The 15,971-nt window shown below is 37.8% G+C and overlaps 1 protein-coding gene across 1 annotated transcript in view; it reads right to left on the bottom strand.

Moving 5' to 3' along the window:
* The window catches only part of LOC109914527 (inactive carboxypeptidase-like protein X2), a 141,161-nt gene extending 125,718 nt beyond the window's left edge, over positions 1 to 15,443 (bottom strand). The window contains exons 1-2 of the mRNA XM_020514124.2: positions 14,819 to 15,443; positions 13,982 to 14,077 (exon numbers count right to left, since the gene is read on the bottom strand). Coding sequence (XP_020369713.1) covers positions 13,982 to 14,077; positions 14,819 to 15,059 — 337 coding nt within the window. The 5' untranslated portion in view covers positions 15,060 to 15,443. The remainder of the gene's footprint in view (positions 1 to 13,981; positions 14,078 to 14,818) is intronic.
* Between the last annotated feature and the right edge of the window lie 528 nt (positions 15,444 to 15,971).

The following is a 15,971-nucleotide window of genomic DNA, read 5'->3' as shown; positions in this document are numbered from 1 at the left end:
GCCTTTGACAAGTGTCGCAGAGGAGGCTGCTAAGTAAGGTAACAGCCCATGGCATTAGGGGCAGGGAACTAACACGGAGACAGAGATAGTAGGAACTGCAGATGCTGGAGAATCTGAGATAACAAGGTGCAGAGCTGGATGAACACAGCAGGCCAAGCAGCATCAGAGGAGCAGGAAAGCTGATGTTTCAGGACAAGACCCCCATTTCTGAAGAAGGATCTAGGCCCGAATCGTCAGCCTTCCTTCTCCTATGATGCTGCTTGGCCTGCTGTGTTCATCCAGCTGTACACCTTGTTATCTAACACGGAGACAGGACTGGCTGACTGGCAGAAAGCAGAGAGTGAGGTTTAAGGGGTCTTTTCAGGATGGCAGCCGATGACTTGTGGAGTTCCGCAGAGGTCAGTGTGGAGACCACAACTAATCACATTATACATTAATGATCTAGATGAAGGAACTGAGGGCATTGTTGCTAAATTTGCAGAAGACACAAAAATAGATAGAGGGACAGACAGTGTTGATAAAGTGGACAGGCTGTCCAAGGGCTAGAAGAGTAGGCAAAGAAGTGGCATGATAGAATAGCATGATGGGGTGGCACGGTGGCTCAGTGGTTAGCACTGTAGCCTCACAGCGCCAGGGACCCGGGTTCGATTCCACCCTCGGGCGACTGTGCGGAGTTTGCACATTCTCCCCGTGTCTGCGTGGTTTCCTCCGGGTGTTCTGGTTTCCTCCCACAGTCCAAAGATGAGCAGGCTGGGTGGATTGGCCATGCTAAATTGCCTGTAGTGTTCAGGGGTGTGTGGGTTATAGGGGGATGGGTCTGGGTGGGATTCTCCAAGGGTCGGTGTGGACTTGTTGGGCCGAAGGGCCTGTTTCCACACTGTAGGGATTCTATGATTCTCATAAAAATGTGCGACAGTGTGAGGTAATACACTTTGGTAGAAAAAAGAGGTGTAGACTATTTTCAAAATGGGGAAAGACTTCAGATAGCTGAAGCACAAAGAGATTTGGCAATCCCAGTTTATGAGTCTCTTAAAGTTAATGTGCAGGTTCAGCTGGCAGTTAGGAAAGCCAATGTAATGTTATCATTCTATTCAAGAGGGCTGGAATGCAAGAACAGGAATGTGCTGCTGAGGCTATTTAAGGCTGTGGTCAGATACATTTGGAATATTGAGACCAGTTTTGGCTCCATATGTAAGGAAGGATGTATTGGCCTTGGAGAGGGTTCAGAAGAGGTTTATAAGAATGATCCCAGGAATAAAGAGCTTGCCATATGAGGAGTAGTTGAGGACTTTGGGTCTGTACTCAATGGAGCTTAGAAGGATGAGGGGGAGATCTGATCGAAATTTGCAGAATTCTGAGAGGCCTGGATAGGTGGAGAAGATGTTTCCACCGATAAGAAAGGCTAGGATCTGGGGGAACAGCCTCAGACAGGAGGGATACTCCTTTGGCTGAAGAAATTCCTCCTCATCTCAGTTCTAGAGGGTGGTGAATCTACGGAACTCATTGTCGAAAAAGACTATGGAGGCCAAGTCATTGAGCGTATTTAAGACAGATATAGATAGGTTCTTGCTTAGTAAGAGGATAAAGGTTCATGGCGTGGAGGCAAGAGAATGGGTTTGAGAAATGTTTCAGCTATGATCGAACAACAGAGCAGACCCAATGGGCTGAATAGCCCAATTCTGTTCCTATATATTATGGTCTGTTGCAATACGCATTGAAAATAAATGCAAAGATTTATACTTTGGAATTATGACCACTGATTTTGCAAAACTGCTGTGTGGGTACACAGTTACAGCAATATTTTTGTCTGGTTGCCACAAATTATAACTTTTCCTCTTCATTTGAATGGGCGTACTGAGCCTGCAAAACATGCAAAAATGACCTGTCAAGATGCACAATTAACTGCTGGTTGAAACATATCTAACTGGAGGTAAGCTCCTAAAGAATGATGACAATTTTGCTATTCATGCTTAAAGCTTTGCAAAAAATGAAATCAATGTAAGTGACTCCAAATATTAACTCTGCTTTCTTCCCACATATGCTGTCAGACCTGCTGATTGTCTCCAGCAATTTCTGTTTTTGTTACAGATCTGCAGCATCTGCAGTTCTTTGTTTTATTTAAGTAGAAATGTTGCCTGGTATTCCTGCAGAAGGAGACACAGCAGAAAAGGCTGATTTGATGTGAGCCAGTAGATCACTCTATTGCAAAAGCACAGTTAGAAGTATCATGGAGGAAGGAAGCATTAATTGATGCACTCCTGCTAGCCTGTTCAACACAGGCTCGCAAAATATATTGGAACTGATTTAAATAAAGGGTTGATCTAGTGACAGTGTGTTTTGCCTGCAAGTAGAGCTCTGACTGAGGGGTAGAACAGTTGGTTCACCTCATTTGGAAATTTGCAGGAGATTATCCTTGCTTCTTTCATCTTTTCCAATACAATTAAAGGATAGACAAAGGGCCATTCTAAAGGCTTCAGGTAGGGGTGGGTGAATACTGTGCAAAAACTGTGGCAGGAATACTTTAAGGCAAGGTGGTTGAAAAATAGCATCAAAATCTCCCAACCATTGCTCATCTGAACTTTTTGCGTTATGCTGAAAGTAGGTAACAAACTTTGTTTCGCTGGCTGTTGAGACACAGTCATACCTTTGGGCCATAAGATGCCACCAGCCACAGAGTTGTGCCATAATATGTCTGAACAGGTTTATTGAAGACACTTACAATAGACTTTTCATGGATCTAACATTGTGAGTTAGATATTAGAGTAAAAATCTGGCGAATGGAAAGAACATACTTTACATTAGTTGTCGCTTTTGAAGATGATTCTACAATCTTGATGGAACTGGATACATAAATCTAAAGAGCAGAAGTGGTTTAGATTTAAATTATTTGAATTTTGTCATGCTGCAGCACCTAATTTCATTTATTGACAGTGTTTAATGAAATGTGAAATCTCATATCTTCATTCACTTTCATGGTTTATGTTGTCTGCTGCCAATTCAAGGAAGGCTCTTGTTTTCCCATTATTTAAGGAAAGGAAATCAGATGCTAGATACTGCAGCCTATCAGTTTGATGTTAGCTGCATGAAAACTACAAGAAGGCTTTATAAGGAATCAGATTTATGGTCACTCAGAGTTCAGCAGCTTCTAACAAGTCTTCAGGAAATGGGAATAAGCTGATTGAATTTCCTGTGAAAGTGAACAACATATTGGATGATACGAATCCTGTTCATTTTATAAACTTTGATTTTCAAAAACCCTTAAAACTATAAACTGCTGCACACATAGTTATTTGAAAGGATTAGATCATATGAAATGATTGAGCAAATATACGTGAAACAAGAGCAATAAATCTCCTGTTGGAATGATTGTCATTAATGTCAGCAGATTTGAATGAAAACTGGTCATATACTGAGTTCTAAAAGGGTTCTTTTATAGAAATGTGCCTTAAAAAGAGGAGGCTGCCTGGAACACATGCTTTCGACTGTTCAGCCTCTTGAATTGCACTGAAAATGCCAATGCCAAAATGGACACCAGGGCCTGACTATTTTGTAGAGACAAAAGGGTGTCATACTTAAGCAAAATGGTGCTGAAGCCCAAATTTCCTGTCCCCAAGTGACACCCACTATTTTTGCCAGAAGGCAGTGGGAGGGAATAGGGAAAAGTTGTACTTTGCACATTCACGATTCATGAGACAACCGTATAGGTAAACACACAGTTGCCTTCAAACAGACCCAACTTACATTAGTGAAATCCCCAAAACGTGATTCATGGTCTTCTAACATTTAAGGGAAAGGCTTAAAGCTGTTGGAGTTATTTGGAGAAGTAAGATACTCTTTTGGAGAGGTAAGGAACACTTCCGCAGAATTCAGGGAAAGATCAGATGCCCCTTTGGGAAAGGTCAGGTGTGCTTTAGGATTGTTAATAGACATAAATCTTTGTAAGAAAGTGAATAACTTCTGGAACTGTCAAGATGTCAATTATTTAAGTCCTCATGATCCTTACATTTTTGATATAAAAATCTAGCCAGTCGATGAATAAAATGTGTTTGTTATTTTGCCGTTGACCTAATCATTAGTGCTGCTTGACTGCTTCCACTTAATATTGTTGTCACAATGGGTTGGTGAGGGAATTTGATTGACAGCTCTAAGTGGTTGCAAATAGATTAGCTGTCTTTAATCTGAGGCTCAGAATACAAAACTATGTTTCCAAATGGGATTTCGTATTTGAAGGAAATGTTTGTTTATATGTATACAAGGAATTAGTACTTGAAGAAATTGAAGTATTATCAATGAGAGATTTTTAAATTTCATTTCAGTTCACCTTGGCTCCTGAGGTCTGCCCATAGTGAGTACTGGGTGACTTGGCATGGAGAGTGCAAAGGCAGTAGGTGAGGAACATGGGTATGTATGAATTGGCGTTGGTTTGGCTTAGGGATATAGAACACTGTGGGGCTGCGAAGAGAGTCGCAGGTTGACATGGAACATTTGATGGGCCATCAGATTGGTAGAAGAGCATAGGTTGCTGTAGAGGGTATGAGGGGCAATGGGTGCTGGCTGGTGGTGTCAAGACCTGGCATGCATAGCTTTTCTGTTGGATGTGAGAGGTGTAGGGATGAGGGTGAGTGCACTGTTCTTTGTTTTCTTGCCTTTATTGGAACTGGAATGAATTGCCAGTGCAACAACCCACCACAGCACCCAGCAACACGTGTTTCTATCCAATTTTTCCTGGGTAGTGGGCTCCATTCCTATTAGCACCCACTAGAGAATGGAAATCTAAAGACGCAGGACACTGTCTCTTGGGTCGTATCTGCAGTCCCTACACTGAGGAGTAATAAGTCAGTCTTAGAGTACACTCTGGTCATATCTTTTGATAGCACAATCCATGGAAATGAGGTGGGTAGATATGTTTTTCTCTTACTTCATTTCCAATGGAGATGAGAATGCTATAAACCTTGCATCCTGTGACTAATAATGAGGGCAATTGAATTCAGCACCAATTGGCTGTTCAGTGTCCACAGAATAAGGTTATCAAATTTGTACAGTAGCAAAGTATCATTTTTATCAACAACTCTTAAATAAAACCTAAATTATTTTACCAAATAGAGCAATATGCTGTGTTGTTCTTCAATAAATGCTCTAAAGTCAATCTTTGTGACCCTCAGCAAATTGTAATTTAAGAGAAGAGTGAGCATTAGCAAAAAGTAATAAAATGGCAGGAGATAGCGCCATTGGCTCAGTCACCATAGTCCAGTTACAATTAGAGGGTTTCTACCCTTCAAAAATAGGAATTCAAAACTGCTTGCAAAAGTGTTTTTACAAACACTAAAATAGGCAAATGAAAGACCTATTAATCTTTTAAATGAAACTTACGAAACAGATAAAAAAAAAACAGTTACAGAAATCAGTATTGGACATTTACTCAGTGTGAAGGCATTATAAAAAAGTTTGTCAGGAACCAAGTGTAAAAGCTTGGATTACAAGTCAGAACAATAATGAGGTCAGTTCTATAACATTGGCCACTTTACCTCAAAAAGGATAGAGGTGCCTTGGAAATATTTCAGAGAAAAGTGACTGGACTGATTCCAGACCTTCGGGAACTTAGATTTGAAGAAAGTTTCAAGCAGCTAAAAGTTATTTTCACTCAAGCAAATAAAGCTGACCAGAGCCACATTAGGAGTCATTAAAGCAATGGAAAATATGTACTTTGTTGAAGTCACCAAAATGTTCAACTTGGACAACGAATAAAGATCAGAAGTAAAAATTCACAAGCCTGAAACACAATTAAAAAGAGAAATTCTCTGTGGACTGATAAACTGCTGAAGGCTTTCCATTTGCTCACACCAATTGTCATTGAATCTGAGGCAGATGGGGCTACAAAAGAGCTCTCGGTTTCAATCTGCCATGTTGCTATCTCCTCATTATTTTAGAAACAGGACATAGCAGCTGAAAACATACCAGTCCTTATGTGGACAGGCACATGACAAACACAATGAAATCAGGGAACACAACTTTTCTTTCCTACCAGTTGTCCTGTTTGAATGCTGGACATCAAGACTGAAGCTAAGGCTCAATATTTGGCCTTCAGAGGACATCAAGGTTTCTTCAAAGAAGGGCCCTGCAATTGTTCTCAGGTCATATCATGTATAAATTTGGTTTTAAATTTCCAATTCTCTAAGCAACTCAGAGATAGGAACTTCAGGAGCCCTGACACAGCAGATGTCTGCTGTTCTCACATTATAATATTGATCCCATATCAAGAAGTAATTAGTGGGTTGTAAAGCCTTTAGGAGATCCTTAACATCATGAAAATTGCTATATAAATGTAAGCCTTTCCTTCTGTATCTTGGCAATTGTTCTACTCAGGACTGTAAGAAACTACAGAGAAGTGTGAACACAGCCCAGTCCATCATGCAAGACAACATTCAATATACTGACTCTATATATCTACACTTCTCCTGCCTCAGGAAGGCAGCTAACATAATCAAAAACCCCTCCCAACCCCGTAATAATCTCTTCCAACCTCTTTCATCGAGCAGAAGATACAAAAGCTCAAACTCACAAACCAACCGATTGAAGAACAGCTTCTTCCCTGCTGTTATTAGATTTCTGAATGGACCTCTCAAATTTTAAATTTAATGTTGATCTCATTCTTTGTGCACCTTCTCTGCAGCCACAACACTGCATTCTTCACTCTGTTCTATTACCCTTATACACTTTGTATGGTCTGATTTGCCTGCACTGCATGCAAAACAAAACTTTTCACTGTACCTAGGTGTATGTCACAATAATAAATCAAATCAAATCAAATGTCATGGAGTCCATGTCTAGCAGTCAGTATAGCACAGTGGAGCATCACGGTACTCTCCCACAATACTTGACAATGCAACGCAACTGGAAAGCCTAGGTCACTGACTTCCTTCAGTAGATAGAGATAACATGTTTATGTATCTAAAGTAGTGAATCAGCAGGGTCCATGGAAGGAGATGGATTCATGAAAAAGTCATCATACATGGAAACATGGCAGCATAACAGTAGATTTAATTAGCTGTACAGTACTTTGGGTCAACCTGAGGTACTAAAAGTCAATATGTAAATAAAAGTTTTCCTTTGCTTTCATTAAGTGGATTACATGGACCAGATGGCCTTTCTCATTCTAGACCTTATTATGCTCTTAAGACACAAGTACATTTGACTCTGTTAAACAATCCTTAAATAAACATCATTCATATACATATATGTCTCATTAATTCTTCATGGACACTTACAATGGACACCACAGGCAAAAGTAATAATTAATGCTGTAATACAGATTTTTCTGTTGGACATAATTTTAACCAGAATATGCTTTAAAGTGTACAAAAAAGCTTCTTATTTTTCTCAGTTATAATCAAGCAGAAGGCATTGTTCATACTATCTCTCTTAATCCACTATATCATCATTGTCTACAGTATAGTTTAAACAAATATTTAAATTACATCCATTTGTTTCATTCAGAACAAACATTGAATTAGAACAAATCTGTGAACCTGTCAGATATGTTCTTTATTTTAATTAAATATTTGTCTTCTTCTCTACTGACGTAATATCAAAACAATTATTCACTACTTAACAGGGAAAGTCTTACATATCAAGCAAATTATTTTAAACCATTTAAGTTAAAGTTAACCAGATCAAACCATAATCCAAAATTTCCCATCACTCCTGAAGTCAATGACTCTTCCTGTTCCAGAAAAGAGAATTCTAATTGCAGTCTCATCCTGCCTAAAGTTTACTGATCTAAAGTGAGCAACTTCACAACCCTAATTTACTGAATTGATTTCTCAGGCAAGTACAACACCAGGACATGTACTCATCCACTGAGCCTGCATAGAATCCAGTTATGATGAAATTCGTAAAGGCATTAAAAACATCTATTATTCGAAAGTACAGTTAACATCTATATCTGTGGTTCAGATTTTATCTTGAGAAGATTCTGTTTGTACATTGAGGTTTTAGGGAGAATCCCCAAAAATGAAGATCAATCAAACTTGCCGTTTTAAAAGTATCAAGCTCAACAATCTGAATTCTCTTCAGGAAGAGTTGAGTCTGTCCAATTTGATGGCTTTGATGGGAATAATTTGTCACTGAGGAATAGATATTTAATATTGGGAGATTCTCCAGTGTAACTTAAAGATACTGTGTATTGAAATAAATAGGCCTCATACAACAACAAAAACAACAACAATTGGTCTTCAGCCCATATTTCTATATTTGTACTCAGGGACTAATCAGTTCTGGTGAACCATATCCAACACGTTTTATATCAAAAGTATCAAAGTAAATCATTTCTATTCTATGAATAACTTCTATCTAAATGTTAAAAGCTGTTCTTTGTGTGGTATTTGAGTGTTATTTCAAACAATCCTCTTAACGTTGTGGACTACAATTATGTTTGCTATCATATAGTTCTGAACTTTTGACCCTAGTTATTTATCTCTCCTGCGCTAATGCAGAGCCATTTGGGGTGTGTGATTGTAAATCTCTCATCACTCAGTACACCTTTTCATATTAAAGTATGTTGATTCAAATTTCATGAAACATTTGGAAGTACTTCAGACATTTTAAAGTTGTATTATAAAGTCATTGCTAAAAAGAAAACTAGGAATGATGTTTAATTGTGTAATTTTATATCTTAGTTGAAGAAATCCAATAAATTCAGAGTTAGTTACAAACCAGAGAACAGGAAATTACAATCCAGAGAACTGAGTTAGCAAAATAACATCCAGAATAATCATCACATTTTCTAATTATTCATAAAACTCAGCAATAAAGTTTGAATGAAATGGAGATATGCTCATGAATATTGTGTTTTGTTGAGGTTTCACAAGACAATGCAGCCTCCATTGAGCCTAGAGGACTGAGATAATCATTGTGACTCCAAGAACAGAAATTAACCTGTTAAATCATTATATTTATAATTCTTCTAATTTTTTATTTAACTTATTTTTCTAGTCCACCTGTTCAGAGATACTTTTGCACGCCTCTGGAGCAGGTGGGACTTTAACCCGAGTCTCCCGGTCTAAGGTAGAGACACTACTACTGCACCACAAAAGACGTTAACACATTAAAAAAAGGACTTAACTACCTTCAAAATCCCAGCACTGCATTCATGTTTGGCTTCTGATGTACCCTACAAAGTCACTTATTTATATCAACTTGGCATTAAAGGAGAAGGTCCATCTTCTTACAGCCAGTAAAGGCCAGTAAAGACAAATAAATGCCAGTAATGCCCAAAGATATTTAAAGTGCTTTGGATTTTTTATATTTAATATTTTATGATATTTTTTGTGCAGGGTTATGTTTAAAGAAAAAGATTTTTAAAAACTTTGCCGATGTAATATGAAATACAGAGCAAAAAAGGAGTGAGTTTCAGTCCTCCACAAGGAAGTTCTGGATATCTGCAGACCTGGACTCTCAAGTTTCCCAGACTGACAAAACCTTCCAGGCCATATCCCCAAAAGTATAACTTATCTACATGATGGTGAGCTTTCCCGTTGTACTATGAGTTGCGCAATCCCAGCTCTTTTGGGCAAAGAAGTCTAATGGCAAAATACTTCAAGTGTAAAATTTATACCAGCAATGTGTTTCGTCTTCACATTGTCCCATCTACCCTAATCGCACCCATGTTTTCTAATAGCGTTGTGGGTGTCCTTACATCCCAACAACTATGGCCATTCAAGAAGGCAGCTCACCACCAACGTCACCAGAGCAATAAGGAGTTGGCAATAAATACTGCCCCAGCCAGCATTGCCCACATTGCCTGAATCTGTTAAAAAAGTGAATAAAAACTGAAAGAACTGCAGATGCTGTAAATCAAGAACAAAAACAGAAGTTGCTGGAAAAGCTCAGCAGGTCTGAGCTTCCCTCTGGAAGGGTCACTGGACCCAAAATGTTAACTCTGATATTTTCTTCACAGATGCTGCCAGATCTGCTGAGCATCTCCAGCAACTTCTGTTTTCATTCCATTAAAAAAGTTAATGTCCAATGCCGTTCAATGTTATGTAACACAGGATAAAAGAGATAACAAAGTCAACTAATAAAAATAAACTTAATTTGCATTTTTGTGGCAACTTTCCAGTGCTTTGCGTAGCATTTTCTCATGCATCAATCTGAACAGGCTGTCTATTTATGATAATGAACCATACAAGATAGCACTGTCAGGCCTCATACAGCGTTTACATCTGTGAAACTCCAGCAGCGGTCTCTGCAAGGGTAGAGGACATTGACAAACTTTGCACTCCTTCCTCTTTCCTCATACTACTGACTCAATTGAATTCACTAGCTCATCACAGAATGGATATCAAAACTTCAATTTTGCTAGTCTCAACACTTTTATCAAATGCCCTGTCAGGAGGATCAAAGAGTAGTTTCACAAAAAAATAGTGTCACTGATGAATAATGTTCATGAATTTAGCACAGAAAATGGTTTATTTACATTGATATTATATTATTGAAGAAGCACAATAAAAAACAACTTAAAACAACTGAAATATTTTGTTAAAAAAAACTGATAAATAAAGATAAATTCTTTTTGCAATTATAATGGCTTGCTTTGAGTGAGTTTTGAGAACTGTTCCATCCTACTTAAACAAATATGACCATGTGAATCTGGAAAAGGAGTGGGCCATTCAGTTCCATGAGCTTACTCTGCCATTCATTAAGATCATGGCTGATCTGACTGTAGCCTCAAACATACATTTCCACCTTTTCTCATCACCTTTCATCCCCTTGCATAACAAAAATCTATTTATCTCTGCCTTAAAGATATTCAAGAACTTTGCTTCTACCACCTTTTAAAGAATTAAGTTCCTAAGATTCACAGCCCTCTAAGAAAGCCTAAAAAAGTCACCTTATCTCTGTTATAAATGGGCAGCTCCTGATTTTAAAACAGTAACACTTAGTTTTAGATTCTCCCATTAGAGAAAAAGTCCTCTCCCCATCTATTTTGTCAAGACCACTCAGGATCTTATACGTTTCAATCAAGTCATTTCTTTCAAACTCCAATGGATATGATGCAAGGAAGTCTGCCCAACCTTTCATCTTAAGACAACAACCACCCACCTCCCCAGTTCCAAGAATTAGTCTAGTACAATTTATCTGAACTGCCTCCAATGTAACTCCATCCTTCCCTAGATAAGGTGGCCAGCTGCATACAGTACTTCAGATACAGTCTTACAGTTGCCCTGTATAACTGAAGCATCCCTACTTTAGTACTCAATTCGCCTCATGATAAATGATAACATTCTATTAGCTTCCCTAATTACTTGCTGCACCTGCATATTAACTTTTGCAGTTCATGGAGAAGGACACCCCGATTCCTCTGCATCTTAGAGCTCTGCAACTCTTCACCTTTTAGATAATATGCTCTTTCTTTTAGTTTGGTACTTTATTTAAAGGTTATAGTTAACTATGGATAGTGGGTCCATCCCTTGGATTTATTTCTCATTCATTAGGATATACCTATTCTGTGTATTCTGAAATATCCCTTAAATCTCTGCCACTGCATCCATACTGACATATTCTTTAAACTAATTTGCCAATTCATTTTAGCTAGCTCTGGTTTCATGCTGTCACAATTTACCTTACTTAAATTTTTCAAAAATGGTCTGGCACCTATTCCTTTCTCTCTCAAACTGAATATAAAATTTGAATATGTTATGGTTGTTGCTACCTAGGGGTGTCTAGACTATGAGATCATTAATCAATCTTATCTCATTACTCAAGACCAAATCTAATAAAGTCTTCTCTCTGACTTTATTCTTTGAATTTAATATTTACAAAGAAAGTATTTTAATTTAATTTAGATGTAATCACCACGTTATCTTAATTGTATACACACTTTAATAGTTGAGATTAGCGAAAAACTTCTAATCTTCAAAATTCTGCATTACCTGTATTTACTGTAAGGTAATGCGATGAAACTTTCACTAATGAATTCAAAAACATTCACATTAACAAGATTTTTTAAAAATAGCTTACACTGAAGTCACATTAAAACCAGCTTGAACAGAGAATGTAAGATAGGCTTTTCGTGCCAGAATTAGTTTGCTGTAATTTCTAGTGTAAGAAAATGGTTCTGAAGGGGTTAATGTTGGAGATTGTGCTACACCCAACCCAACTGATGATGTCATTAGAACTTAGGTGGGAAAGGAGGACTACCTTAACTTATATCTGATTGCTATCATGCAATAAACTTTCTTGTTTTAAGGCAAGAACCTCTTCTCGTTAGACATCTCGCGGATTTCTTCTACTACTTTGGACACAGTAGGCCTTTCAGACCCATCAGAAAATGAGGAAGATGTCAGTTATCCAACCAACCACATGTAGGCAGTAGTTGGCATTGTATGTTCACAATGACAAGTTTGAATTCTGAAAGTGTATAGTTAAAACTTGCAAATACCTTGTTTGACTTTTTACCTTATGTATTTGTCATCAGTTCAGGGGCAAGCTTACAGTTTACATGTGAACACGAAACTTGTCCAAACAGATATTCCACAGCAGTATTTAAATCATATATTTACTGACTGGTTTAATTTATCAAAATTATTGGACAGTTAATCCCTAAACCATGATGTCTGGTTCAATGATTGTTCTGGTTCAAAGACCTCAGCATTGTCACCTTTAATAACATGGAAGGCTGTTGTATTCACCATGACACAGAAATGCAGGACTATAATTTAATCATGTGGTAAATACTGATGGTTTGCAGAAATAATGACTGGTATGTATAATGTGTACTGATAGAGATAGCTGTCAAATATTTAACAATTTTATTACAATTAATTATCATTCAAAATTGAATGCTATAATAAAGATTAGGTCATTAGATCTGGCAGAAAATAAAGTGCAATAATTTGGGTGACCATAATCTTTGAATTAAATTGTAGTACATGATTCATCATGCTATTTTGGGAGTCAAAACAGTTCTAAACATTATTCACTGTAAATAAATCTACAATATCCTATCCACATATGAGCTATGAATATATTACCTATTTGTTTACAGGATGTTAGCAGCCAAAGAAAATATTGATGTAGTTAATAATTAATAATTTGAGGAATAGTTTATGATTGTAGTACATAGCCAAAGAAAATATTGATGTATTTAATGATTTATAATTTGAAGAATATCTTATGATTGTAGTACATAAATTATAATGAGGCACATAATTTTTTTTCTGGTTCAAGGCAAAATTTGAGGCTGAAAGAATGGTAGAAAGCATAAATACAAAGCTAACATTACCTGTCACAGTGTGCAGTAAATTCACAAAAGGATATTCAACCTTCCTCTCCAATAAGACATTAACTGTCATTAGCATTGTTTAAATTCCCTTCAATTATTGTAAAGACACATATCATGTTGTTTAGACCTCTATGATTCTATGTCACTCAATTCACAAAAAGTCAACTCTTTGCTTTGATGTTTTACTCCTACATAAACTGTGTTTTACAACTGACCAACATAATTTAATCTGACAAAATATTTGATGAACTGTCCAGCCTCCAATTATGTCTCTATATACCATCTTATGTTATTAAATTTTATACATTCAATAATATATAACATGTTTCATCACTGACTGATGTATGTAGGTCACAAGAAATATCATAATAATCCATTGGTAGGAAGTTTGAACAGTGCAATTTTCAGTGTCACACATAATGTCACTGAATTTATTACATGGGGTATGTTTGCAGTGAAGTTTCACGAAATGTGCCTGCCACCCAACAATAGTTGGTTTGCACTTGTAATGCTTGCAGAGGTGTTTATTCATTATTGACTAATTCTAAACACTCCTCATTTTACAATCCAAATTGTTGCAAATATTCAAATGTACAGAAATCTAATTTCCAGCTCTGATATCTGAGTGCCAACAAGAACTAATTTTCAGAAAAGTAGACGAGGCAAATGGAGGATAATATTAAAAATTTCATCACTCACTCTCAATCTTTTCTTCAGTGGCTTTGTAGGTTTCTTGACTGGTATATGGTGTTTTTCCATTAGGTTTTTTATCAGTTCTTTTATTTCCATTTTTGACTAGAAAATAAAAAGTGTGTGAACAATCTTATGAGACAATATCAAACTGATAGCTTCAATGCTATTATACTAGCGAACTTTCAGAGAGAAGTTAACAGTGCATAATTAAGAACCTATGGTAAAGTCGAGTTCGTATTTTGTTAAACAAAATCCGGCTTAAACATGTTTCATACTTCAGATTTTGTTTCGTAAGTGGTCGTGAAGTTCGTTTATTTATGAACTATTCTGAATGATTCACTTGGACACCTTTATTCACTGAAAAACTTCTATTGTATGGCCGTTTCGCGCTCCTTACAACCATCTACTTATTTTGAGAGCAATGTATTGCCAATCAATCCCGGGCGGCGGGGGGGTGCTCACTATCCAAATGTCCAAATATCCAAATCCAGGCTCAGAACTAACTGTAGCAAAGTTTCACAACGAACTTTCTGTCACACGGTGTCGCATAGCATTGTTTTTACATTCGATAATATAAACCTCGGACTACACTCTGAAACTGTTCTCCGGCACATCCAACGATATTCCCTCGTGTTAAAAATGTTACTAAAACGTAAGTGGTTTCTTCTATGCTTTGAAACACGCCTAAATTTAAAATCTTTTATTTTCTAAAGTTTTCACATTGCACTTTTGAAAAAAGCGTATTTTCGTGTAGAATAGAAGTTAGACGATTCTAGGACCGTGTGCCGGAGTAACTCGGCAATAGTCTGAATCAGTTTGGTTTTAATGACAGTCACGTTTTACCTGCTGCTAAGCGCCTCTCTTTATCCTTCTTTAATTTCGTCTTGGGCTCCCTTTCTACAGGAACCTCTAGGCTCCTTCGACGCTCCTCGGGGTAGTAGTAAGGCTGTCTGGAAATGATCTCCTGCAGGTAATAATCATCGTCTTCTACAGGCTCCCTATAGGCAGCATCGGCCAAACTCACTAAACCCCACAAACAAAGACCTAGAACTGCAACACAACAGCCACGGTTCAGACCGAACATTGTAGGAACTCCCTCCAGCTCAACTTAGCAATGACTCGATCCACCAACAGAAGTGTAGCCAGACACGTCTATCGATTTTTCTGCGTTATTTTTTTTTCTAAAAGTCGCAAACTTTGAAAAGCTGTTGAGCCTGAACTGAGCAGGTCTATGAGTTTGTAAATACGTCGAACGCAGAGAAAGGAGCGACTTCAATCTGGATGCTGGCAGGTGACTATGGCCCTAGCTCCGTGCTCACTGGAGCTTTCGGCCAAATCCAGAGGTACTGTACAATTTCCAGCGACACAAAATAATCAGAGTTATATCTCCTTACAAACAATTGGAAAGCCTGTTACTTTGAAAGAGGCTTGGCAGCGGTCACCAATTCTTAAATCTTCTCCAACTTCTACTAAAACAATATCAAGAAATGGTTGTTTTTGTCTCTGTATGTGTTTCATAATACTGATGCCTGCAGGTTAAGCACTTTTTTTTTCTGCTGGCTTTAGTGAATTCCTTGCCAGCGTGGCTGCCTCAACTGGTCAACGCCAGGGAGAAATTCAAATTCTTTTGAAATCAATTGTTCTCTTTCTGAGTTCATATTAGGTAGAGGGTTCCCCACCCCCGAATGAGTTAGTAGCTGCCTCCAGCTGTCGGTTCGTGCAGAAACCGCTGTGCTTCAGGCGCTTTTTGTGAAAGCATAGCCAGAAAGTGGGGATTGTTCAATTAATAGACACAGCATGAGTGCAGAGATAAGTTAGCAAAAAGGACTGTGTTCGCTCGCTGCAATGACCTGCAAACACCCATTTCTCTCTCTCTCTTTCTCTGTCTTCCACAGACAAGGCAAGTTTAAACACAGCCAGTGTTGGCTGCACCATTAACCTTTTCCCACTGTCACAAAGAATCATTTCACTGGGTGAGGACTATTCTCAGCAACAT

Source organism: Rhincodon typus, chromosome 20, assembly GCF_021869965.1.
Source record: "Rhincodon typus isolate 14 chromosome 20, sRhiTyp1.1, whole genome shotgun sequence".
NCBI classification, from domain to species: domain Eukaryota; kingdom Metazoa; phylum Chordata; class Chondrichthyes; order Orectolobiformes; family Rhincodontidae; genus Rhincodon; species Rhincodon typus.
Note: the sequence above shows the minus strand (reverse complement) of the source record. Positions and strands in the feature narration are given on the sequence as shown.